At 39.2% G+C, this 27500-nt stretch overlaps 3 protein-coding genes and 1 pseudogene across 7 annotated transcripts in view; 3 read left to right on the forward strand and 1 right to left on the reverse strand.

Annotated features, from left to right (window-relative positions):
- fam171a1 (family with sequence similarity 171 member A1) overlaps positions 1-10325 on the reverse strand; it is a 19505-nt gene extending 9180 nt beyond the window's left edge. Inside the window, exons 1-4 of one of the 2 annotated variants that reach the window (XM_031299225.2) lie at positions 9896-10325; positions 3632-3859; positions 2790-2882; positions 151-309 (exon numbers count right to left, since the gene is read on the reverse strand). In XM_031299225.2, the coding sequence (XP_031155085.1) occupies positions 151-309; positions 2790-2882; positions 3632-3859; positions 9896-10004 (589 nt within the window). In that variant the 5' untranslated portion in view covers positions 10005-10325. Of the gene's footprint in view, positions 1-150; positions 310-2789; positions 2883-3631; positions 3860-5545; positions 5733-9895 lie in introns of those variants that run through there. The other variant, XM_036006269.1, reaches the window with a different exon arrangement.
- Positions 10326-12023: 1698 nt separating this feature from the next.
- Positions 12024-14508, forward strand: LOC116049781 (annotated as a pseudogene).
- Positions 14509-17138: 2630 nt separating this feature from the next.
- On the forward strand, positions 17139-19734 carry LOC116049504 (SPRY domain-containing SOCS box protein 4). 3 transcript variants are annotated; one of them, XM_031299224.2, is made up of 4 exons: positions 17543-17657; positions 17867-17910; positions 18496-19261; positions 19341-19734. In XM_031299224.2, exons 3-4 carry the CDS (start codon positions 18532-18534, stop codon positions 19469-19471), a joined length of 861 nt encoding a protein of 286 aa, XP_031155084.1. In that variant the 5' UTR covers positions 17543-17657; positions 17867-17910; positions 18496-18531; the 3' UTR covers positions 19472-19734. The 3 variants fall into 3 exon arrangements, with proteins under 3 accessions (XP_031155082.1, XP_031155084.1, XP_035862253.1); XM_036006360.1 differs by having other exon boundaries at positions 17551-17657; positions 17863-17910; XM_031299222.2 differs by lacking the exon at positions 17867-17910 and having other exon boundaries at positions 17139-17657.
- A 789-nt stretch (positions 19735-20523) lies between these two features.
- msh5 (mutS homolog 5) overlaps positions 20524-27500 on the forward strand; it is an 11409-nt gene continuing 4432 nt past the window's right edge. The window contains exons 1-20 of one of the 2 annotated variants that reach the window (XM_031299219.2): positions 20524-20633; positions 20958-21062; positions 21143-21266; positions 21438-21518; positions 21844-21897; positions 22026-22147; positions 22259-22368; positions 22685-22720; positions 23274-23356; positions 23449-23494; positions 24185-24323; positions 24470-24532; positions 24620-24748; positions 24874-24946; positions 25099-25208; positions 25393-25473; positions 25580-25667; positions 25783-25850; positions 26727-26845; positions 27026-27152. In XM_031299219.2, coding sequence (XP_031155079.1) covers positions 20970-21062; positions 21143-21266; positions 21438-21518; positions 21844-21897; positions 22026-22147; positions 22259-22368; positions 22685-22720; positions 23274-23356; positions 23449-23494; positions 24185-24323; positions 24470-24532; positions 24620-24748; positions 24874-24946; positions 25099-25208; positions 25393-25473; positions 25580-25667; positions 25783-25850; positions 26727-26845; positions 27026-27152 — 1746 coding nt within the window. In that variant the 5' untranslated portion in view covers positions 20524-20633; positions 20958-20969. The remainder of the gene's footprint in view (positions 20634-20957; positions 21063-21142; positions 21267-21437; positions 21519-21843; positions 21898-22025; positions 22148-22258; positions 22369-22684; positions 22721-23273; positions 23357-23448; positions 23495-24184; positions 24324-24469; positions 24533-24619; positions 24749-24873; positions 24947-25098; positions 25209-25392; positions 25474-25579; positions 25668-25782; positions 25851-26726; positions 26846-27025; positions 27153-27500) is intronic. The other variant, XM_031299220.2, reaches the window with a different exon arrangement.

The following is a 27500-nucleotide window of genomic DNA, read 5'->3' on the forward strand; positions in this document are numbered from 1 at the left end:
TCTCCAGGGTAGTCTCTCTGATATACCACTGCTTCTTCTCTTCAATCCCCACCCCCTCTCAGCAGCCTTCTCCTCTGTCATCTGTGCCCGACTATCCTTGGCCATATTTCTACAGTCGAGTCTGTTACCGTCCGCCAGTTCGAGCCTCACCTGTGCCGTTGCCGCTGAGGACTTGCAGGTGGGGAAAGTGCTGGATGTGCGAGGGGGAACTGGCCACGGTGAGCAGGGCTGTAAGGTTGGCGTAGGATGTGTTGGAGGGAAGACTCAGAGCTCTACGCTGGAAATAAACACTGGGCTGATGCCTGAAACCTTGAGGAGTGACAAACAGAGACGTCAGAAAACATGGACATGTTGAATGAATGAGTGTTGTTAAAGTTTCAGTTTTTGACCCTTTTTAAAAGATTTTTCTGGCATGTCGCCCTTACTTCTGTAATTGATAGTTGAGATAGATAGCATGCATGGGGAGAGGGGGATGACAAAATTAAACGGGAACATTGTTCTGTTATAACAACATTAGGTACTTCTTTAAGTTGTTTGGTGTGCAAGATATTCATGAATGGAATTTTCAGTTGTGATTAAACTGAACTTCTTGCTAGCCATTACAAAAAAACTTGTTCTGTATTGCAGATCATACGTTGGTAAAATATTTCTTTAAAAATCTAGTCTTGGTGATTTCTTATTTTTAACAAATCCCTGGAAATTGTCCAAAGGGGTTCTATTTGGATTTTAGGGTTGAACAAAATAGGCTGTGTGGTGTTGTACACTCATAAATGGAATTTGAGTACACAAGGATTCAATAAAAAATATAAAACACCAGTTCTCCATCTACATTCAAGTTTCAAAGGTTATATTTGTTAAAAGCTAAGTGTCCCTTAAAATTTCAACAGATAATTCTGACAGAATAAAACAGTCCATCTTACATATGGATATTGTTTCGGGATGTTTTACATGGCAATCTTCAACTCCTCATCTTCACCGAATGCCTTTTACAAATTCAGCCATCAAATTAGGCTTAATGGAGGCAACTCCAGATCAATATAGTAGAGATAATGCCTTGCTCGGCTTTTTCTCTCGGCCAGTGTAATGCTTTTTTCTGATATTTTGCTGTGCAATTAATAGTTGCCTTTTCATCATAGCTTCCCACCCAGTATCTGCCTGCCATTACAAAATTATACATAAAGAGGATAAACAGTGAAAACTGCATGTAGCTGGACTCAGCAAGGTGATGTCATTGTGGTCCGACTGTAACGAGTGCACATTCCTGAGCAGTGAGACACACATCCAGCTGTGTTCACTGTGTTTCTAGTTGTACTCGACATGTATTTGAGCTCTGCAGTTATGTGCATCTTTTAACTTTCATGTTTTCTTTCACTTGTTCTTAAAGTTCAGGTGTGAATGTTATTTCCCTTTTGTGGCTCTGTTTTTGTGAAAGGAAATGACCCTGTTTCTGTTCTTGTGTGTTCCTTTCGTCTCCTCCTCATCTTTTTTTCCCTCCACTTTCCTCTCACCTCATCTGTTCCTCCTTCTGTTGGACACTGCTCTGCCCATCCCCCTTTCTCCCCTATTGTCTCCAACTGCTCCACCCACAACCTCACTTTCCAGCACATACTGTATCATCCTCTTCCTCCTCCTCCTCTTCCCCCTCTTTTATTCTCTTTCCTCGTGCCACATGCCAAGGTTTATCACTCCCCTAGGCACCTAAATCCACAACATCGTGACAAACAGTGTTTCGGACACAGGGCAGAAACTACACTCCACTCAGGCACGTGCTGTGAGTAGTGTGTACTCAAGAGGTTTACATGTTAATGGTGTCTGTATATTTATTACTGTGAAGTTTTTCCTCTAGTCAGACAACACAGATGACATGTTAAATTACTCCCTTGTCGGTCACAGACACACAAAAGACGCAGCAGACAAAGAGGCTATATTGATTCTGCCTGAGTGAGAAAGCCTTATCTAATATAATTACACACACCTTAACAAAGAGGCTGACTAACAAAGACAGACTCTTGATTTATATTTGTGCATGTGTGGATGGAGGAGGGTGGATTTTTACTCAACAGTGGGCTATTTAATGTATAGGTAGGGCTAATCATTTTCAGTTTTTATTAGAAACAAATGTGAATGTATCGGTTTATTTTTGTTATTAAAAAAGGGTTAAAATCTGATCATGACAGTTTAACAAATTATTTGTCTTGCGAATAGAGACTTGGAGAGGTTGCATAGTCAGCAGCTCAATATGTATACATAATAAATAATATGCAATTATGTATTCACTGTCACTGACAAAGTATAAACTGAGCTGTGTAGAAAACCTTATTTACTGTGAAGCACAGTGATCAATATCTTCTTGCAGCTCAAATCATAACTTTTAGATGCGTGGAAACATAAAATCTTGGTGAAAATTGAGATTAAAAAATTAATTCTTGATCTTAAAAAGCAGTTTGTAAAACAATCTTACTACAAGGTCCTTTAGCAGCTGTTCTGGAGCTTCAACAGATGGAGTTTGCCCAGTTGTCATGGAATTGTAGACGTTAATATATTGTTTTAAAGACTTCTCGCTAATGTTGGCCTACTATTTGAGAAGTTTAAGAAGAGGAAGATCGTGTGATATGATTGAAAGCTCCAGAACAGCGGCTAATGGACCTTGTGGTAAAATTGTTTTATAAACTGTTTTAATCCAATCTGGTCCTTTTAAAAGATGTGGGTGCTTTTTATTGAAAATGGTTTAAAATCAATAACAATGAGCTGTATGTATAGCCACACACACACACACACACACACTTTACCTTGTAAGCCTGAAACAATCTCCACAACATCTTCATACACCATCAGAGTAGCAGCTCTTTCTGGTAGCAGGTCCAGGCTGATCGAGGAAAATACTGGAACACAAATAAATACCACAAAATTATACACACTACATTACGGACAGTATAAACCTACAATCAGATAAGGAACAAACTGCAGCAATCTACCTGGCCACTGACATAACTATCTGACATAACAGGTCATTAAACCAACTTTATACATTTTTAATAGTCCTGCTTTCATTCCGTCTGCTGTGCAGGACAGAAGTCTGACCCAGCAAACTGCACTTCTTTCCTCTTCCTTCATTTCAGTCCTCCATTGTTCAAAACCTGGTAAGCGGGATAATCCAATTGGCTGCTGTTCCGTTACACCCCCCCTCCACACCCACACCCACACACGTTTGTTTCACTATCTTTGTGGGGACCCGTCATTGACATAATGCATTCCCTAGCCCCTTAACCTAACCTTAACTGTCACAACTAAATGCCTAACCTTAACCCTTACCCTCACCCTAACCATAACCTAATTCTAACCCTAAAACCAAGTCTTAACCCTCAAACAGCCCTTTAACCTTGTGGGGTCCAGCATTTTGGGCACCACAAGGCTGTGCAGACCCCACAAGTATTTCCCGGTTTTTGGACCCCACAAATATAGTCACACACACACACACACACACACACACACACACACACACAATTTCTATTTCACACCAACAGACATACACTAAATGTGTCATACTAAACAAATTCTAAATGTGTCTAAATGTTAAATAATTTCTGTATTTGTCTTAAAATATTTCTCTCTCACACACACTCACACTCACCAGGTAATCTGGAGGGACTCCAGGGCACAGAGTTTGGCACATATCCCTGTTTGGATGCGGTGACGACCAACGGTGTCCCAAGGCGGTAGGGGAAGCGCAAGTAGGTGTTGCCATCAGGTGATGAGGTTTCCGTGGTTACAGAAGTGTGGTTGGCGAAGAGCTGTATGGTGGCTCCTCCCAGGGGCTGGTGAGTGCTGGCATCGCTCAGGTGAACCTTCAGAGTCACCTCTGTAATCAAACAGAGTGTTTACTGAGCCGTTTATATATCTGAGTGTTGGTGTGAACAGACTGCAGCGAGGAGTGATCTACAGACATAAAACACAGTGGTGTTACAATTATGGCAGACTAAAATACAGTCATCTCTTTGACTGGGTTTGTTTCCGTGCCAGGCCCTTTGCCTTTAGTCCACGGAGATGGCATTCCACATCCCAGCCAATCACAAAGAAACAGTCGTCTGACCATTTCCTGGACTCTAGCCAATGGCACTTCCCCTCTAAAACAATGGACCATTTCCCTCTCTCAAAGAAGCCTTGGACCAGAGGGGAAAAACAACTGTATGTATAAACTCCTTCTGTAATGGAGAGGAGGAATAAAATAATGTACACAGACTGCCTGTTGATTGATGAAAAGCTTACACTAAAGGCACCTACAGATGGAACAACAATCTTAAGTTCACTGCATGTCACACTGGCGAGATGGGTCTAATAAAATCTTCAAGTTTTGTCAGACTGATTTAATTTTACAGACAAAGTGATTAATCGAGAAAATGATCAGTAGATTATTCAATTAAAATAATTAGATGCAACCCTAGAAAAGTAGGGTAGTACTAAAAGTACTGTGCAAAAAGATACACGTCAACTCCCTCAAAAAAAATCTCAAAAGAGAAGGGTTTTGACCTGCTGTTACATATTCTTTGGCAACTGTTAAGTGTGACCACAGGAGGGGCTGTTACATCGATGTTAATTTGTATAAGTGGTTGTTGTTGATTATAATTATTGATACATTGGTGTACATCATTAGAGGTAATAAATGTTGGTTTAATTTAATTTACTTTATATACTGCTGGGTGGTTTCTGAATCCCCCTAAGAATCAATAAAGCCTTATCGTAACCCATAATAGTACATCATACATTTTTTGTTGATTATTTTTTGTATTATTAATCTGAATCTGCAAAGTGACTAAAGTTATCAAATAAATGTAGTTGAGTAAAAAGTACAATATTTGCCTCTGAAATGTAGTTAAAAGTAGAGTGGCAGAAAATGTAAATATTCAAGTAAAGTACAAGTATAATACAACGTTGTACTTAAGAGCTGTACTTGAGTAAATGTACTTTCCAGTACGTGCTGCCAAACAAAGTATGCACACATCTATCAACGCCTCTGCAGAGAGGCAGCTCAAACACTGTGTGGTTCATTGTATCACAAGCTGAAAAACAAACAAAAAGTCAATTTCAGCTTTATATCCCAAAGGTATGATAAAAACAAACTTGGTACAAAAACACTATAATTTAACATCCACACAAACCCACGCTCTCACTTTAACCTAAACCCCGTTTGATCATTGGCTGCTGGTTGACCCATGGTGACCTTTCAATTAAGACTAAAAGGGTTTCTTCTCCCTTCACCTAAACATGCCCACCTCCCCCATAGTCAATGCAACTGAATTTCATCGTTACTCTTTATGGTAACCCCACACGCTAACACATACATACTCCTGGCTAGACTGACCCCCCTCCCCCCACTCAGGGATCCTGCGGCCAGCAAGGAACCACTCTGACAAATCTGTTGAGAGTTCAGCCTGAGTGCAGCAGGCACCTAAAAACAAAGCGCTGCACCAAATGATACCTTTGCATGTGTGGAAGTTAGGTGGTTTAGCAGAGCAACGTGTCAATTTCAAACCACACACATAATTACCCTGAAAGGTTTGGTGTGAAGATCTGCTCTGTGGCTGCTTTCTGACCCCTCACTTCATTCCTCCACGTTATTACATTTGCACTGTCACAGCTACAGGATTGGAAAACAAAAAGACGTCTGACAGAAACTCCCCCATTGCATTAAGACTGTGCGTTTGTGTGAGAGTGTAAGAGAAAGAGATCATGACCTCACTTCCTGTCCCACTCCCAGTGATAGGTTGTAAGGGGTACCAGCTGTGCTCACTTAAAAAAGAACTCCCCTTGGAGACTCAAGATTGACAAATGCAACAGCCCCTCTCCCAATCCTCATCCAATAAATCACTACTGTGGTGACATCATTGTTAAACAAGCTAGGAGTCTCCACTCTGCTCCGACACACAGTAGAGGAAGATGTTCCGCCTGAAGAATGACTGAAGACCTCAATTCTGCAGCTAAACCAGCACCTTTATAACTGCCCCTTACTGTATTAACTCATTATCTGAGTGTTTTGAGTACCATATGGAGGATAAAGACATCAAAGAGTTTTGCCTGACCAACGCTGCGATCTCAGACCAATTATCCCAGGCAGCAGCAGCCAAAGCAGCAGGGTGGTTGTGTGTGTTTGTATGCGAGTAGAAAGAGATGAACCCAAGACGCGAAAACGGGGAAGATAAAATCAGTGTGTGCATGTTTTTTCAGCCTACTACAGCTTGAATTGATGTGTATTTGGTTTATTATTTAGAAGTTAAAAGGGAAGCAAAGCCTTTCTGCGGCATAAAAGTGAGGTGTGATAAACTGGAAATGCTTGGTATGGCTGGCATCCATTGGGTGTGTGAGGAGGTTTGGTGTTCTTCCAAACAGAGGAGGGGGAAACAGATGCTTTCTGCACACAAGGCTAAGTGAAAAGCTTGCTTGTACACAACATCTAGTATAACACAGTTGCAGCTTATTAGAATCAATGGCTTATCACAAGTAACTGGGACTCAAAGCAATGCCAGGGAAAAAATAATGAGCACAAACAAACACAAAGAGCGTTTTTGTCCACCTGTTTGTCCACCAAGTCTAATACATGAAACAAACATAAATGCCATATTTCCATCACATTATGTACACTGTTTTCCAACTGGAGAAAACGCTCAACAATTTGGAATTGATTTGGATAGAAAAGATCAGCTCTTCAACAAACCCCAGTAATATATTAAGGAGTTTGACATACCGGTAACGGCAAAACTTAATTTTCACCATCTCGAGTAGGAGCGCATGGTGAGACGAGAGGAGACAGAAATCATGTGATGTGACTAGGCATGGGCCGATTACGATTCTGATGGTATGATAACCTTCAGCAAAAATATCACGGTTTCACGGTTTTGCAATTACAGCTTAAATTTTTATTTTTTTTAATTTCTGGGTTTCCATTGAACACAACGCATTTTATTTTTAAACACACTGCACACTGGCAGGAAGACGGATTACTAAAATGCATTTTCTGTCGTTGACCACTAATTACACAACAGCTTATACCTTAGGAACGGTATGACAGAAAATTTTAGTGGTTTTGAAACCTTGACTTTTTCAAACCGCAGTATACCTTCAAACCGGTAACCGGCCCGTGCCTAAATGTGACAGGAGCGCAAGAGCTCTTGAAATACTGGCAAGTTGTTCAAATAACAAAGTAAGGTATAGTAAAAATATTTGTAAGTATTTTATCATTTATGTACAATAAAAAGAAAACAATGGAGTTAAGGATTCAAGTCTATGAAAACTACACCAATGCATGCTTAAACGTCAACAGACTTGTTTGGGTTTCTAGATGTAATAACTTGATCACAGCTAAAAGAAAACCACAAGGACTGAAGCTATTTGTTTACCATTGAGATAAATATCAAAAATCTGAGTCTCAGTATTGTTATCTTGATAAAAAGAAGAAAAGAAATAGGCCTTTTAAAAATGTTATAGGAACAAAATGTGGATAACACAAAAGGTCAATGCAACATGTGGAAAAACTGAAAAATAAAAGCATGCACACACACATACTTCTGTATGATGAACTAATGTTTTGTCATTGTAAATGAAGATAAGGGCTATCAATAGGTGTTCAGCCTGCTATTTTGCCTTACCTGGATTTAAAGTGAGATTAGAAAGCGATGGTCGATCCCATTAACTTAGCAGGGGACACAGCAATTAGGTTACATCATCATGTCTCAGGCTGGAGAGCAAACGGACTCATCTTACTACAGTAAATATTCCCGTCTACATACTGTACTACACACCACACACTGGTTCTGCTCTTTGGCTCAAGAGGTTGTTGACCCCCTCCCTAAATATGCTTTCTCATGACATGATGCATCTTCCCCGAAGTGGATCTGCCGTTAGCACTCACACCAGCATCTTGTGATTAAAAATCAAGCCTGGCTAGCTGGTGACAATATGATTGGATTGGTTTACTTCCTGGCAACCCTTGTCCAGCTTCAGCGAATGTTGGTCTGCTGGAGATGCAATGCCATGCCTATTATGGGCAGCAGTAATGTGAGTGAGATCTATATCTGCGGGTAGATTGTCTGTCTGGCTCCACTCATCTATGTTGTCTGCTGGACAGACCAGGAAAAGTCCTCAGTATCGACCTGAACATAACCCCCCCGGGAACAACTGAAGGTCAATCTGGGGCAAAGTGAACTCCAGAGAAAGAGAGTGAGAAAGAAAGGGAAAACAGAGAGCGGAGAGAGGCCGGGACAGACTATACCTTGTTCTTACAGGAGCTTGTTGTTGTGAATTTAGCCAATTTTCATGATGCAGAAAATGTGATGTCTTAAGCAGAACTACTTCAAAAACTCCTGAACTAATCATAAAATTATAAAATATCAGAAACTAACTCAACAGCTTTGAGAGAAATCAGTGCTCAGTGTTGCTTTTTTTTTACCCTGACTGATTTACAGCATTAGTTACTGTATGTTAACATTCATATTTTTACTCGTACTGTAAACACAGTTGTAGCGAGAGGACCGAATGTGGGCCAGCCAAAAATGTAAGCGGACACAGACGACTGCGATGTGTGAGTGCATGAAAGTGAGGGATAAAAGTGACGGATTAAACAGATGTGGCTCCACTTTAGTAGTTACTATGAGCTGCAGCTTTGATGTTAGTGACAGAATGACATGCCAACAGATTACTGTGATTCATACTGGCTTTCAAACTTTTAATGAGTCTGCTGCTGTAGTGACAGGATACCCTCAAACACATACACTGCAATCTGCAGACACGAGAAACTTTACCCACAATGTTTTTATTCCATCAAGTGCAATATTTGTATTTCATTTTTTCTAAAATTTCTAAAAACACTGGGGATGCTTGGAATATTACTTAGTAGGGCTGATGATTATTTTCATCATCAATTAATCTGACTATTTTTTTTGTCAATTAATATTTTTGTCTATAAAAAGTCAGGAAATAGTAAAAAGAAAAAGCAGTTTTCTATCAAATCCTTACATTGGAAAAGCTAGAACCAGGTTTGGCATTTGCTTAAGAAATGACAATCAATTATCAATATTGCTGATTCCCACTTCCTAAATGTTAACATTTGATGTTTTATGATAGTTAGCTGACAAGCTTTAAGTTGAGGACTGTTAGTTGGACAAGACAAGCAATCTGAAAATGTCAACTTGGGCTCTGGGAAATTGTGAGTTTCCACTATTTTTTGACATTTTAAAGACAAATTAATTACTTGATTAATCAAGAAAATAACCATTAGCTGCAGCTCTATCACAAAGGCCAAGTATAAAGTTTGAGCTTGTTGGTATTCATCTACTTGCTGTTTGACACCTGAACAAGGTGGACGTTCTGGTTAAAAACACACAGAAACAGCAACATACCGTACTTTCACAAAATGTAAAGTTAAAACAGTGCAAGCCATTTAGACTAAATACTGTACACATTATGGTACAAGATATTGTCCACAATATGGTGTAGCCTACAATACCCCCCCTTCTCAGACAGACACTTATAAAGAGAGAGAGACTCTTTTTTTGTAACGCTACAAATGACAAATCACAGCAGCTGGTCTCTTTTGCTGCATTATTCTGCACAATATGAGGGCATGTTTTCAGTCACTACCACTAACAAAGTATTTTACACAGATATGACGTACGTTACACCACATTGAAAAAAATATAGTTTTAAAAGGTTTGAGATATTAAACCATGCTGGATAATAAACATGTCATAAGTTTTCACGCTCTCTCTCTGCCACCAGCTAACTTGCTAATGTTAGCTAACTTTAGGTCACATCAGCATCCAAGCTGGCTAGCGGCACCATTAGCCACCAAAATGGCCAGCTAACTAGCTTGTTTTTAAGGACAAAATGTTTAATACACTTTTACCTTGTGTGACTGTGTCCTCCGGTAATGTTTTGGCGACAGCTCTGTTGACAAGGTATCCCAAAAGGCAGACTAAAATTGCAGCAGCTTGTCTCCAATTCACAGCCCGCATCACTGCAGATGTGTATCAACGGTTCAATAAAAATAAAGTAGAAGCCAAATCTTTTGCTTTTACAAACTCACTGACCGGCCACATCAGCGTAAACTCGGTTTATTCCGCAAAGGAGGCAACACTCCATGTTTCGCAGCATCAGCATTCCTGTTTTTTGCCTTTAAAGCCGTGTTTCCTCTGTGCATCCCCCGGCCCTTGTGCCGCTCGGTCGGTTTTTTTCATCGACGGGTCAGAGAGGAAGACGGCCCCACCAATCCTCTGAGCCACATGCCCCAAAACAGCACCAACAGGCGGCTTCTTCCATACGCAGCACTGCTAATATCTGCGGTCCTCCAGCGCCACCTGCCAGCCCAATAATGAAACGTTTTTTGTTTGTTTTCACAGCTTTTTTATTTGTTGAATAAATAATAGTGTTAATCAAATAATCAAAACTAGTATATAAATCAGAACTATAAAGCTTTATAATCACAAAACAACTTTTTATTTATTTCCCCTAGTAACCACCATTGATAAAATGAATTAAAACTTAATTATGTCAGTCCTCATTTAATCTTTTCACACTCCACTGTAATTATTTAACTAGTACCCTAAACTACTAATATTTATTTATGCATTCAATTCTATTTTTGACTTGTCTGATAACCTTTTATCCACATTGTTTTCACGACAGAGTTTCAATGTGCCAACACAACATGCCATTCTCCTCATTTTGGGCTCAAACTTATGGAGCCCCAAAACTGACAAAATGTAGTAAAAGGTTATCAGACCAAGTCCAAAGTCCAAAATATAAATAAACGCATCAATAAATAATATAATTAGTTGAATAATTAAAATGGAGCGTAAAAAAAGAAAAATAAAGCTTTATTATCAGTTTGTTTAAAAAACAACCAAACAAAAAGTATGTTAGTCCTTTACCACTTATCAGCTGATAGAATAAATTTAAACTTAGTGTATACATTTTTTCACCAGTGTATTTAATGTATGTAGTATGTAGTGTATTCAGTTATATTTTTCACATTCATGACTTAATTTATCATGTATTAAAAAAACGTTATTTTTTTTAACGCGTTATTTTTTCTCAGATTAATTAATCGAAATTAACGCGTTATTTTGACAGCCCTAATTAAAAGTCACAAGTTTCCATCATGTATGTGCTTTACAAACTATAGGAAAGAGAGAATTTGAACCCCCAAACAATGCATGCTGGAAAGTATGCTAATATGATGATCAGGTTCCTTTCATAAATGTAAGCCTTGCACTCCCATGCAGGTGTTTTCAATCACCTTGTTGATTAGCCCTCTAGTTAAGTGGAAGTTGGGTGAAGCTATGTTAAATTGCATGAGAAGAACTCTAGTCAGACCACTTTAGTGGAAACACCTTTGTGTGAAATAGGCCTACTATGAGGGCTGCAGTGTTAATTCAAATTAGATATGAAGTAAAAAAAAACAAAAAACACCTGGAACACCGTCCAATGGACCTATTTCAGTGCAGACATTTTGACTTGTCATAGCAGGAAAAGCACAGCTGAAATTGATAACCTTAACAATGGCTCAATTCCATCAAGTGTCCCAGTAAGCTATTTCAGTGAGTCAGCATGCACAATACCAGGGCCTCTCCTTCTCCTAAGTGGAGATGCCACCATTAATGGTTTTGAATACACCTGTGCTTTTCCTACTATATGACATGTCAACATGTCTGCCGTGAAAAAGGTCTATTGCACTCTTCAATCTGCTTTAACTTCCACTAGTTCCCTTTTCACTTTTGTTGTTTTTGAGTTTGTAGTCTGGCACAGCCAACGTTATTTGCAAATGCGTATCTGCCAGAGCAAATAAAACATGAGCTGGCAGATTTGCCTGGTTTCCAGGCTTAAGTGTTTGTAGTTGCCAACAAAAACAGCACAAACAGGCAGCCTTTTCCTCCTGCTCTCATTTACGGAGCTCCAGCGCCGCCTGCTGCCCAACATGGGGAACTTCTTATGACATGAGAGAAAAAAACCTGCCAGAGAAATTAAATCAAATCATGTTACCTGTTCTTATGTAAGTTAGCTTTTGCAGACCTTTATAAATAAAAATGACAGAATGTAGATCTATTCTTGTTGCTCGTGCAGACCAGTCTACTTCTACTGTAGTAGTACTCAGTGATGACTACATATTTATCTCCTGAAATGAAACGCAAAGCATAATAAACTGCATGAAGTTGTTTTAAGGTATGAGAATAAAGAATATCTCAAGAACAGACATGATGTTTGACTAATTGTTTTCCTGTCCTCAAGTAAAAAGTGGTAAAAAATAAGTCAGTACATTTTCTCAAGTACTGTACTTAGTAGTACTACATTTCAGAGGGAATTATTGTACATTTTACTCGACTACATTTACCAGACAGCTTTAGTTACTGTTACAGGTTAAAGTTCACGTACAAAACAGCATATAAAGGTAGTTTAAACTAAGCTTCTCTTCCAAAAAGTGAAAATGCTCTTTATATACATGTGTAATAATGTAAAATATAAATGCATAATTTGTGGCGCTTACTGGTGTTTTCTTGACGCCTACTATGATTTAGATTAGATTCAGGTTTTTCACTGTGATCTATTTATTATTCATAAAGTTTCTGCAACCAACCACTGAAAGTGATTTTAGTTGCTTTAATTCAAGGTTAATTAAAATATTTTACGAATGAACCAGTTCATCCATTGATGCTGAGATCAAATTATAAATAACTTCAATAATTTATGTCAGACAAAATAAAGGTGAGTGGTGGTCAGATTACTAGAACAACAACACTTTAGATGTTCTTGTGGCATGCAGGGCAAACTCTGTGAACACACCTGCTTACAAAAATGTTGAGCACTCTTGCTGCTTCACTTCCTCATGTTTTGTGTGCGAGATCAATTCACTTCCGATTTTAATTAGTCTTTTCTCATGTCACCATGCGTATTTGCAGCTTCTTTACACTGCCGTTTCTGCTCCTGTTGTTTTCAAGAGCAGGTAAGTAATGAGATTGTTTGTGTTGCCGTGTTGCTGTTGACAAGACTGGGCCAAATATTCAGTTGCCACAACAGGTTTCTACATGATCTATCTCATACTTACTGGCTTTCTGTTACAGGTGTTCTTTTCGGTTGTGGTTTGCTTCGCTGCCAGTTTAATTCCTCTGGGGCAACATGACATCATGACTGTTTATCTTGTGCAAATCTACTTCAATAAGGTGCTTCAGATCCAATACAGCAGCACTTACTGAAAATATACTGGCTACACAAAGAAAACAAAAGAAATTGCAGATGGCCTTAACCAAAGCCCTGCTCTTTTGAAACGGGAAGAAAAGAATGCAGAAAAATGCAAATCCCAAGTATCGTTGGCATTTAATATCCTTTCAAAACCAGGTGATTTGACCTTTTTCTTGTTTATTAGCTCTGAACCCAGAGGTTCAACTAACCTGGCTAATATGTTAGCGAATTGGTAGTAGTCAGTGCGGTGAGGGGCCCCTCTGCACACTATTATGAAGGGCCCTTTTATGTTTGAAGGGCATGACTACTCACTCGGCTTGCAAATGTGCTCAGCTTGTCTTGACAAATGTGCCAAAATGAGCTACCATATACTGTATCATCTCATCACATGATCCAACAGAAACTTGACACCGGACAACATCAACATACATATTACTCAGCTATCATCATTGCATATCTGTATATGACAAAAATAACAGAAGAAGAAAATAAGAAATTATTCTTTTAATTGAATATTTTTTTAAAGTTTATTTATAAGGTTATATATATTATATTTATATAGGTTCATAGTTAATGTAGAATAAGCATATGATTTTGTTATAGATTGCTACTGACTGTTTTAGCAAAACAAATTATACATGTGAGTTCTTCTTAGAACAGCATATTTCCGAGGTGGCAATCTGAATCGTTCACAAGGGCCCATTCTCCGCACATATATATATATATATATATATATATATATATATATATATATATATATATATACACAGTATATTTATAAAAAGTTGGTAAACCTTTCAAGTATATATATAACATATCTAAATATGTAATGTACAGTGTACTAAATTACGCTGTTTTCCCTCCTTAATGCCTTTACTTCTATCCTTCTGCCTCCCATTGAAACCCAGTAATTTGCAGGCTGTTATCTAAAGTGTTACCAAAACTCTCAGCATAATTGGTGCATAATAAGTGAACAATGTACTATTTCATGCCAACTTGTTTTGTCTATGGGTTCTTTCCCATCTGTCACCCTCTGTCAGGCTGAGGTCAGTTGAGGCGGAGGGCAGCAAACATCCAGGCATGCTCGTCTGCGGTGTGTATGGTTTTTATCCCAAACAAATCAGAGTGACATGGCTGACAAATGGAAAAGAGGTGACATCTGATGTGACGTCCACTGAGGAACTGCCCAATGGTAACTGGCTGTACCAGATCAATTTAACGAAAACATTACCAGAGTTAAATTCTTTATACCTCCAGTGTTATCAGCTGAGGCAAAGAGTATAAAGACATAAGTAGGCCTTATCTAAAGACTACAAAGACACTAACGGAACATTCTGCTTTTGATGATGCTGTTACATTGCATCACATTGTTATCTGAAGTGCAAATCATAGATGTCCCTCAATAAACCATATCTGTCAGAAAAGATTTGTTTCATTATCCTTTAAATCACAGAGGATGAAAGTCAGCACTACCAGTGATTATTTTCACATCTAAATCCATCATGAATGAGTTCATGTAGCACACTCAGTTTTTAACACCTATAAACACCAAATTATTGTGAATCAACTTTGAGTGACTTTGTTTTTTTGTTTATTTTTTTATTCTAGTGTTAGGGCTTAAGTTAAGGCAGTCTGCCACTTTTGCTGAAACATTTGTAATACAAGCCAAAATGTAAAAAGGATCTAATAAATAAGGTTTGTATGTAGAGTCACACAGTTCTGCATGGGCAAAAGAGCTGCACTCACTTCTTGAGGAGGTTAATATGGTATCTGGTATAGTATAGTATCTACATAAATAATTGGTGTTGCAATGTTTAATCTATTAAAAGTAGGGGGGGGGGGACAAGAGTACCCAGGGTCCAAAAAGATGCTAGAATTAATAGCTGTGGATGCAGGGAGGGGCCCATAGAGAATGCCTTTTTACAGACCAGGGCCCAGAATTTTGTGCTACGCCCCTGGCTACACATCACAAACAGACTTTGAACAACAACCCACATTAGCTTTCCTGCTAAAGTATCCTTCCTATCTAAATTACAAACATGAACAAACATCTCGTTCTGCCTGTTAGCTTGCTGAACGAGCGACCAAACAAACATTCACCAGGGAAATTCACCTAAAGTCAGCAAGCTAGATAGGTAATTAGCTGCAGCATATTAAACAGCATGTAGACGTAGCTGCAAATGTTACCTCAGTCAGTTAGGAGACTGGTGTGATCCTTACGCTTCAATACAACTAACAACACTACAGTATGTCTGCCCGAGACTGCAGCTGGCAGTGTACAATTGGTATATATATATATATATATATATATATATATATAATATCATAAAGGAGCATTTCTGATATTTCCCCAAATACCTTTGTTATTCATTTTAATTGTATAAAACTATACAATACATTTAAAAACATGTTGACATTATTTTTGACTGCAAAAAGGGATGACTAAATGTGATTTCGGTTGGACTTTAAAGGCAAGCTACAAAGGACCAGTGTGCCGCCACATGAGTTATCAAGACAAACAGACTCCACGAGAAGAGAAATGGACAGATAACGGGATAAACATCCATATCTGCAATGAACGTGTGATTAGATTTGTTATTTTCCCAGCATTGCCATGTATCTTATTTACTTAACAGACAAAACCCACTGTTACAGCAGTTCTATGTTTATTTTTTGGACTATAAACAGAGAGATTATATTTCATAAATAAAGATATGTGAAACACAATAAAGCACAATTGCCAAAATCTCAATGTGTGAACAGTTATCTGCTAACATTACGTAGACATGAGATTATCAATACTATATAAGAGCCTCGCTGATGTTTGAAAAAAAAAAAAAAACTAAATCTTATGGTATTATATGTAGCACTTTGGTTGTTATTTGATGGTTGTATGTTACAGATTTAACTGTCCAGTTACAGCAACATAAATCCTAATAGATAACAAAAACACTAAATTAACAATCACAGCAATATGCATTTTATTACACAATTATCAAAGTTTTATTTAATTTGAATGATTGTGTTTTTCTTACTTCACCTGCAGGAGTTTTGTTTATCTGTGTAAGGATGAACTTCCTCATGCAGAATCAACGTGCATTTATCTTTTTTTCCCTTATCTGTCCCTTTTAAGACCCATGTTGTTCACAAATCTGCTCTTAGCTTCTTTATCTGTCCTGCTGCTTTTACTCTCATTTTCTAGAGTGGGTAAGCAACATCAAGTGCCAACGTTTTAAGATAGGTTAAGGTACTTTACATTTAACAGTTTGTCATGTTAGTTTGTCTGAAACATTGAATTTAGCTGCCTCAATAATCTGGTTTTAAATACAAAACACACACCTAAAAATCAGCCTGTGGGGATTTACATGAGGACCCTGATCAAATCCAATGTTGCAGTCTGTGTGTGCTGACATCCTTAAATGACTCATTCTCATCATGTTTACTCATAGCCTACATGTTTTAAAAAAAAAAAATTCATGAAAGGGGGTCAGGCTTGTGGGTATTGCTACCCTCAGTCATAACTGTAGCCCTTTCCAATGTTGAACAGACTGGACACACTAACCTTGTTTACTACTCACGTGAAATATAGGGAAGGGAAATGATGGGAAGTAGTAAACAGAAAATCAACAAAAGCCACATACATAAACTGACTTGTTGGTCTTTTTGGGGGGTGTAGTGGGGCAATTGGGCAATACACATGCTGCATGGGTTGTCTCTTGCTATGCACATTTAGCCCAACCACTAGCTACAACTAGTGCTGCCCTTTATTTCTATTCTTTTTCTATCACGAAAATCACCTGGCTCTCTATTTATCTAAACATTTAATTTTGCCTAAGTAAGTCTGTCGTTTTCTGTAAAACAGCGTCCAGGGCTTAAATCACCCTGCTCACTGTTCCTCTTTATGCGCATGCGCACTCTGGAATAATGAGTCGATTTGGGTTCTATTTTATATTTCTCTTCTTATTATATAAAAGCCCGAGTTTTATTCTGTTTTTGTGTTTCGCCATTTATGTTTACATTCATTATAGAACGCGATAAAAGTAAGTAAGAGGGGGAAAATTAGACGTCTATATTGATAGCTCGTGATCTCCTCTACTAGACCGTGGATGTAGGCTTATATAGGCTATTAATATCACCATGGTTTCTTTTCAGTTTCATAAACATAGTCATAGTCATAGGATCTCCCGTCCTTGTCACTGTAGCTCTGTATGGCGTCAGTCTGAAGTGATGGGCTGTGCTGTTCCCGTATCGGAGGTCGTCCCAAAACACATAACCAAAACACCGGATCAGCGGGCGGAGGGGTTACGTTACCGAGCCGCGATAAGACCAAGGAGATGCTTTATAAGAGCCTGGTATAAACACACTGATAGACATAGATGTCTGGAAACAGCCTGCGTTTGATGACCACAGAGAAGGATTCAACAAAACATCTGGTAAGATTTAAAGATGTATAGGGCACTCTTTGTTTTTACTGAGCTGCTGGTAAAATATCCCGAATCATATTTAAATATGTGCACCAGGAGACTTTATATGTTTTGTTATTAATCTACTAATTTCTTAGCTCCACTTTCCTCTATTCTAATTTAAAATATTTTCTATATCATACCTTATTCTACTACATCACCCAGTGGTGGAAAGTAAGACTGCATACATTTGCTCTATAGCTTACTTCTGGACAATTTTGAGGTAGGCCTACTTGTATAGAAGAGTAGGCTATTTTAATATCAAGCGACTTTATACATCAAATATAGCCTACTACATTTCAGAGGGAAAAAATGTTCCTTTTACGCCACTGTGTTTATCTGACAGCTCTAGATTTTTAAAACATAGCCTATAATGAATATAAAATGTGATTCATAGTAAATGCCAAAACACCTACCTCTCCCACCACTGCACTTACCGTATTCTGCTCTGCTTTAACCTATTCTGCTGTCCTCTACTCCACCATACTTCTTTTCTCTACATTACCTTGTTGTCTGCTACTTTTCAACCCTACATTACTTTACTCTACACCGACCATAACCTAACTTTATTCTTCTCTACTCTAGTTTGTATAAAACAATGTGAAAAATCAAGAAAATCATGAAAATTATCATAAGTTGCAGGCCTTTTCCTTTCAGTCTAAAAGTTCAAACATACGTCTATTAGGTTAATTACATTCTACATTCAAACTTCATACAAACTGGAGCTGAAAGTAGTAGAGTAGTTTTTTCCAGTGTATGAACTAGTTATATATATACAAATATAGTTTGTTGTCTGTCCTCTCCACAGTTCTTCTCTGATGACACTGATAGACTGTTTGTACCAATGGGTGTCTCACTCTCAGTTTGGCTGTACAGCAGGGCAGACAAAAGCCCTTCCTCCTCTTCATCAGCTTTCCTTCCTCTGGCTGTCCCGACATCCTCTCGCCTCGCTGTCACTCTGAACTCCTCTCCGGTTTTTCCGGGAGACAGTCGCTCACACTGGAGCTCAGTCTACTGCTCTCCACACTTCCTGCTGTCTGCCTGCAAACAGGAAGTGACACGTTCACCGGTTGAGATGAGCAGCGATGGGGTTAGGGCAGAGATGGGGGTGAAGAGTGGGCTTCATGTCTGGGAGGTGCTGTGGAGCCCCAACCACAGAGGGAGTCATGCCGTCATGGGCATTTCCAGGCAGAGCTGCCCTCTGCAGGCCTCAGGGTATAACGTGCTGATTGGCATAGAGACACAGTCCTGGGGCTGGGAACTCAAAACCAATCAGCTCTGGCATGACGGACAGAGTCTGGGACTTTACCCAGGAAAGAGGAGGTGCCACTCTGAGGCTGTGACACAATCTTTCACTTCATCACACACAAAGGTGGCACAGACACCTCTCCCCGTCCCTGAGCGCATCCTGCTGGTCCTGGACGCCGACGCAGGGACTCTGGGATTTGTTGTTGATGGCAGCTTCCTCGGCGTGGCTTTCAAAGACCTCCCTTGTGGAGTGGAGCTTTTCCCAGCAGTGAGCAGTGTGAGAGGAGGAGCCAGCATACGACTACGATACCTGAACGGTGCCACACGTGAGTATCAGGTTTTACACAGATCTGCTTTGGTTAGATCTACTTGGATCTTATAAAACAAATTCTCTCTCCTTCCCAGGTGATCCCCCTGCCCTGATGGCTTTATGTGGACTGTCAATTCGGCAGTGTTTAGGGCAACAGACGCTGAATCAAATGGACAAACTGCCTCTAGCCCCTCGTCTCCAGCACTACCTGCTTTCTAGGCAATAGTTTACATACATACAAACATAAACAATAGGAAAGATTTAGTCAATCACTGAAGTGTACCAAGAATGTATAGATTTGTATATGAAAAATGATGTACATACATATTATATCAGACACATGGATGTATTATCTATCTTCTTTATTACAATATAATATATAGGCCTACGTATTTCACTGAAGTTTCAAAGCATTGTCAGTGAGCTGGAAGACATTTTCTTTCTGTTTCTTCCTTTGTGTATAAAATAAATGACTCCTTTGTCATTTGACGTCATTATTGCTGTGTTGCGAATGTTAAAAGGAAGGAGAATATGGGCAATTCAGTAGTGTTGTTTGGTGGTATGGAGGCTTCCCTTTTAGAAAACATAAATCACATTAAGTAACGAAGGGGGAATTAATATTATGCAGAAACAGTGATCCAATCCTAAGGTTTCCAACAAACATTAAGCAGCCAAAACTTTTCCCTGCAAAGGGGTCTATACATCTGCTTTCACTGACTGAACACCTGCCTGGTATACAGGTGGAGATTATGAAATAATACTGATAATAATAATTAGGCTACTAAAAGAGAGTCATGATTATACCAAATAGGTTAAGGAATGGCCAGATGACACCTTAGGGAATTAAAATTGTGTTGATACCCGTAAAGAGTTAGAGAGCCTAGATCTGTGATTGTGCCATTTTCATTAATTTCTGTCAGTTATAAAATATGAAACACATTTATAATGCCTTAATTGGCATGATACAGTTGCTTATTTCATTCATTACTCATGAACAAAACTATGAATTAATTACATTTCTGTATTCATCTATATTGCTCAATGATAACAAACTGCTTAAATTCATCTTTAAATGAGCATCTATGTGGTTAGACTAAAGATGAGTCAGATTCTTGGCTGCCAGTTCAGCAGCTACAGGTGCCAAATAAAATAAAATAAAAAAAACATTTTAATTATAGTATTTATCATGTTTTTCCCCAATGGCCTATATGGTATATACTCAGTCTAGTAATGGAACATATTTAATTCTGAATTAAAAGGTCCTGAATTAAAGTGCTAGCATTTAATATTATCAGTATCAGTGGTGGAGACAGCATAAGGGGACACTGTTGTCATGACAACAGTGGGACACAGTGGGACAAACGTGCGCGCAAAAGAGGTACGTAAAGGTGAGTTCTCTGGGAAACTGACTGTCACAGAAAGGATTTTATCAACTCCATATAATAGTGGAACTTTACCAACGACACTTAAAGCCCATTCATTTAAAAAGTCCCAACCCATCCAGTGTATATGTTAGTAAATGAACGTTAGTTAGCTTGGTTCAAGTTAGCTAACATGAGTTTACAGTTAGCTCGCCCAGCAAGCTAGCTAATCTATTAACCTAGACGCTAACTAGCTAAACCTTTTGGTTTTTTTAAGTTTAATTTAAACATTGTGCAATTTATTGATGTAGAGCATTGATTTATTAGCTTAATTTGACTGTTCACATCTAGAAATAACTGGTCATGGCAGCACTTGAGAGTCTGAGAAAAGGAGGGTTAGGTTTTGGTCCGCTTGGCATAAATGGAGATGAAGAAGAGGAGGAAGACTCACCTACGGTAAGCTCAGACGTCACACTCAAGCTGGCAAAGTAGTAGCTATTTGCAGCGGTCAGATTCTTGTATTTGTCGATTATCAGGTTTTACTGAGTGTTTTAGCCCAGCATGGACAGATGGGCCTCTGCTTCTATGACATGAAGGACTCCTCTTTACACTATATGATAGACACTCGCGACAACTACGAGCTCCACCTGTTGGCCAGAGGTAAACAATACACAGCCTGTTACATAATCTTGGTCTCTTCCTAAATAAGATTAGGATTATGGTTTTCATGTATTTTCAACAGCTCTTAAATGTCAATTATTTATATAAACCGACACTTGTCCATGCCTTAATATACTGTGTGTACATCGTACCTCCTTGTTTTCTGTTTAGTCATCCAAGAGGTTAGTCCCCATGTAATAATTACCAGTGCAAAGCAGGAGCGCTGCATGACAAGCTTCCTGCAACAACTTGGTGAGTTCTGGGAGACAAACATTTTATCAGTATTGGGTGTGGAAACAGGAAAATTTCACACAGAGAAAGTTTTGTTTTGACATCGTACAAGACAAGTAGTTTCTAGGTCAAGGGAATGAAATGAGATTAGGGATGCTTGACACTGCAGCCAGATAGTGTGATAAGGGAGAAGAGTGACTGTACAGCTATTATACACAGCTTTATAAGGCCTTTGAGACTACAGTGAAACAGTTCTGCCATGTGAAATAACTCCTTTGACAATAATGTTTTCTTTCATACAACATACTATTTTTCTTTTTTCAAATCCCCCTCTGTTGTATCCCAGGTTCAAACCCAGACTACAAACCAGAGGTGGTTACTTATCCATACGTTGACTTTGGTAAACAGACGCCCACCCATAATATCCAAATATCCTCATCAATTTTAGGGAGGATTTTATTTGCAATACATTTGCATGATTTCCCACAATGAACAGATTGATTTTGTGTCATTTTTTTACTGTTGCAGGTCTGGAGGTCAGTAAGCAGAGGCTCCTTTCGGCCCATCTGCCTTTCGTTCCTGCCTCCATTTCAGAGAGAGACAAAATGTCCTACCTCTCCTCCTGTATCTCCTTTGACTCGCCCCTGATGGTGAGCCAGCTGTCTACATGTCATCCTATCCATCAGTCCATCTTTGTACAGGAGATGATCATGTTTTTGTGTGTGTGTGTGTGTGTGTGTGTGTATACATCCTGTGGGTAGCTGAGGGCAGTAGGCGCTCTGCTGAAATGTCTGGACAGGAGGAGAGTGGGAGTGGAGCTGGAAGACAGCAGTGTTGGAGTTCCTATCCTACAGTTTCACTCCTACACGCTGTAAGACACACATTAATGTAACTTGGCACACACACATATGACTGTGATCACACATATTTCTGTAATGAGGACCTTGAAAGAGTTTTGTCAATGAGAAGTGTTTTTTTTACTGCTCTGTATTTAGCTACACAGGGTTTAGTCTGTTAGACAGGCAGCAGTAGTATGCATTTGTGGCATTGTGTTTCATTTACTGTATTACATGTTCTCTATTCTATATACCATCTACAAGCAGATCAAAAATCGTTTGATGCAGAAATTTTTTAATGAATTGAAAATGTTGCTTCTCTGAAATGTGCATTGTTTCTTCCCAATATAGTAAAGGTGTTGTTTGCATTGACCGAGACACCTACAGGTAAACATTTTCTTTATTATATAGATGATCTTTATTCAATATCATTATCTCATTAATTGTTTCGTGTTCCACAACTAAAACATACAGTGCAGCTGTTTAATACATTTTGTTATGACTTTTACTTCTCTAACTTGCCCACCTGAGATCTTTTATGTTTTTAAATTACATTACATTCATGTAGCTGACGTTTTATCCAAAGCTACTTACAATAAGCGCATATAACTGTTAAGATACAACCCAAAAATAGAAAGAATCAAGCAAATACATAAAATTGATCAAATAAGCAAAACTGCTTCAAGTGCTACATTTTAGAAACAAGAGATACATGTAGAGAAATGTTTTTTTTTCTTCATCTTTTCATGGCTCAAGACGCAGTTTTCAGTTTGTGACAGAAGATGTGTAGAGATTCTGCTGTCCTGATGGGGTAGGGGGGGCCCGTTCCACCATTGTGGAGCCAGGACAGCATTTTACTTTTGCTCGCCTACCCTTATTCTATAAGAGAAAGAGACAAGCGTCGGGTGAAGCATTACAATGGACTTTGTATTTGTTTCAGTGTACTGCAGATCTTTAAATCCGAACTCCACCCATCAGTGTACAAGCTGCATTCAGGTGAAAAGGAAGGACTCAGTCTTTATGGTACGTGGCCCAAAGGTAGTAATTCAGGACATTATTACTCTGTCTAATCTAATTGTTATTACATGAACTTCTGTACTTATTGTTTGTTGCAGGGATACTGAACCGCTGCAGGTGCAAGTTTGGCTCCAAACTGCTACGGTGAGAAACACCTTGCTATTCAATTTATTTATAGTATCAAATCATAACAACAGTGATGAGAGCTAGAGTCCAATCACACAAAAAAAATATGAAGGGGCCTTACTGCATCAAACCAAATTCAAAGTGCTCTACCTCATGCATACACAACAATAATACTGAATATAACAATTATATAATTAGAACTACAGTATGTGGTTAAAATGATCATGTAGAACAATTATCTTCTTTATATAAGTCCATTTATTGAAAGGAACATTTGGAGCACTACTAAAGCAAGACAAATTGAAGTGTCATGTGTTTACAAACGAACTGCAGCACTGCTGTTTTATGATTCAGGCAGAGGATTTGTGTTTGTCTCAGGAATTTCAAGGTTTAAATTCCGCTGCTTGTATCTATGGCAACAAGATAAATGTTTCAGCTTTTCCAACATAACACATCATCTGTTTTTGGTACTGTCAGCGATGATATTATGCTGATTTTAATTCCATGCTGTGATTATTGTGGGAACCTACATTTATGTATTTCTGCCATTTTTCGTTACACAAACATTATTTTTTGCATACACGGAATATCTGGTTAACTCTGGTAACTCTGGTTATTGTCACATACAGAGAATGTAAAGTTTGCTAGTTTGTACTATTTGCTTTCTAGAAGTACCATGAGTGTAAGTGATGTTCTCTCCTCTCTCAGCCAGTGGTTCCTGCGGCCAACACTGGATCTGGCCGTGTTACACAGGAGACAGGAAGTGATACGTTTCTTCACGTCACCTCGGAACTCCGACGCCCTGAGCACCCTGCAGTCCTCGCTACGCAACATCAGTAACATACCAGTAACTCTGACCAATGACCTTTTTTTCTCCATATGTGACTATTTATCCCCTTACCTGCTGTGTCACAAACTGAATATAGAAAGTATGACTAAAGCCAGTCTGTGTGTGTGTGTGTGTGTGTGTGTGTGTGTACTTGTGTGTGTTAGACTCTTCTGCGCAGGATGTCTCTCTCTCACACCAAAGTGACTGACTGGCAGAGTCTCTACAAGGTTGGAGCTACAGTATCACCATACACACACCACATGCCAGGTTCTGTTAAATGTGTGCAAGATGTTGTGTTTGTGTGTGTTTGTCAGACAGTGTACAATGCAGTGTGTATCAGGGACACGGTGCGACACCTGCCTCAGTCCATTCATCTCTTTCGTGATATCAGTGAAGGGTTGTCTGATGACCTCCACCATATTGCCTCCCTCATCAGCCGAGTTGTGAGACACACACAAAATAACACACAGCTGCAAATCCGAAAAATCCCCTCGCTGTTGTTGCAGTTGCTTTTACAGACTGTTGAATGTTAATGAGTTTCACTCCATCTTTGATTTGGAACATGTAGGTGGATTTTGAAACCAGCTTAGCTGAGAACCGCTTCACCATCAAACCAAATGTGGACCCAGCAATCGATGAGAGTAAGTGCCTCCATACTGGTTTTAAAAACTGGAACAGTCATTTGACAAGTGAAAAAAGCCTGATCAGAAATCTCCATGTGTGATGAGCCTGTGTTGATGAGGTTAAATGGTGATTGATTTAAAGTCTTAACAATGCTCCCTCCCTCTGTCAGAGAAGAGGAAGATGATGGGGCTGTCTGACTTCCTGACAGATGTAGCCAGAAGAGAGCTGGAACACCTGGACCCTCGCATTCCCTCCTGCTGCGTCATCTACATCCCTCTGGTCTGAGCTTCTTGTCGACACGGCTACCGGCTGATCTTTCAAACAACATTTTTATTTACTCCTCTGGCTTAAGCCCACATGTACTGTATTATTGTTGGGATTCATACAATCAGATATGGCGACAGTGTCTCTGGAGCATCACGTATATCCGTGTTCAGAAATCATTGTTTAATTCTCCTTGCAGATTGGATTCCTGCTATCTGTCCCTCGCCTGCCCAGCATGGTGGAGAAAGAGGATTTTGAGATAGAGGAGCTTGATTTTATGGTTTGTGTATGATTTTGTCAACATGTTAATTGTGTTTGTTTGTGTTCTTCAAAATGCCAAATGCCTGTGTGATGTAATACCTTTTTCATGTGTCCATGTGAGCTAGTTTCTGTCGGAGGACCGTCTGCACTACCGCAGCCAGAGAACCAAGGAGCTAGACGACCTCCTAGGAGACTTGCACTGTGACATTAGAGGTCTTTTGCCTTCTTACTAACAGAAAGCCTTTACCTGATAGCTGTGTACTTGACATTCTTAGAAGTGACCACAACCACTGAAGGCTTTCCTGATTGTCTACTTTTTGCTTCTCAGACATGGAGACAGCAGTAATGACACAGTTGCAGAACACAATCCTCGAGAGAAGCGCCTCCCTTTACAAGGTTGGTGTGTATCACTGTGCACTCCCAGGTCCCAGTGTTTGAAACATGACTCTCACTCTGATAAAATGATTGCGTGCATGAAAGTAATTCTGTAAATGTGTGTACTGGTGGAGTTTGTTTCTGAGTTCCGAAGCCAAGTTCTTTTCAAGTGATATTTGTCTCATGACAGATTTTGCATGCTGTAATTGCAAATGTTATTGTTTTTTTTTAGGGCAGAATGATTAGTAAATTCAGAGGATGAATAATTGTGTTTGCAACTTGGCAATTACATTAGTGTTAAAGAAACAATTAGTGTATTAAGATGCAGGTTTGCAGGGTTTCAAACTTATCAAGCTTTATTAAAATGATACTCCACCCAAGATCTCTCTTTTGAGAATTTAACACTCACCCACCCTCCCTGTGGTTACAATGGATTCCCATAACAATAAGTATCAAAACATACAAAGACAATTATCACACTGCTCCTGCAACATAATCCTTTTTCTTTGTTGTTTATCTGTATGCTCAGTATGTTCCAAATACTCATATTTTCCACCAAAATGAGAACATGTACATACACAGCTTCTGTCTCATTCAACATGCACAACCCTGTTAAGCTTTAGGCCTGTCACTTGCTGCTCTTTCATCAGTCAAAACTGCTCTGTTCAGGGCGCCCAGATAACTCAGTTGGTAAAGCGGGTGCCCATATATAGAGGTTTACTCCTCGGCGCAGCGGGCCCGGGTTCGACTCCTACCTGCGGCCCTTTGCTGCATGTCATACCCCCTCTCTCTCCCCTTTCATGTCTTCATCTGTCCTGTCAAAAATAAAGGCTGAAAATAATCTTTAAAAAAAAAAAAAAAACTGCTCTGTTCAGGCATAATGTGTGTGTTGTGTAGGTTTTGGATCTCACAGCTGAGCTGGACTGTCTGATGGCTATGAGCAGCGCCTCCCAAGAGTACGGCTACACCTCACCCAAACTAGCCAGCCACAGGAAGATAACAGTCACACAGGGCAGGTAACCACCTACACACTAGATGGAATTATCCAAGGACTCCAGTTCTTGTTGTAATTTCATGTTTCATTAATTTGATTACTAATCACATACACAGTGCACACAAATACAGTTGTATTCAATACGAGAATGAAGAATGCAGTACAGGACTGATAAATGTCTGTATTTTACGATTTTTTTTAGACACCCGCTGTTAGAGCTGTGCTCTCCTGTGTTTGTGGCCAACTCTTTCCAGAGCTCAGAGTCACAAAGCAGAGTCAAGATCATCACTGGACCCAACTCATCTGGCAAGAGCATCTACCTCAAACAGGTGGGACAGTCAGAAACAACTATCTGTTCCTAACAATTACATACAAGTTTGATCGTCTTAGTAACAGGTACAGTTCTAAACGGCTTCCGGTCTTGACTAGCTCAAATATACTCCTACAGTATTTCCACCTTTTGACACTGTGTTGACATGTCTGTTTTTGTATGTGACCCCATTTGAACATGCTTCAGTTATCCGTTTACCTGAAATTGGCTTGTCATTTGATGTTTTGAGGCCAACTATTTTTTTTCTTTGCTTTTCTTTTGCTACGCCCAGTGATAGGCTGTGTTCAGACAAGCAGTTGCAGCAAAACTAAAAGAGAGCTTTCAGAAACAAAAGACCAGTAAAGTT

Source organism: Sander lucioperca, chromosome 10 (genome assembly GCF_008315115.2).
Source record: "Sander lucioperca isolate FBNREF2018 chromosome 10, SLUC_FBN_1.2, whole genome shotgun sequence".
NCBI classification, from domain to species: Eukaryota; Metazoa; Chordata; class Actinopteri; order Perciformes; family Percidae; genus Sander; species Sander lucioperca.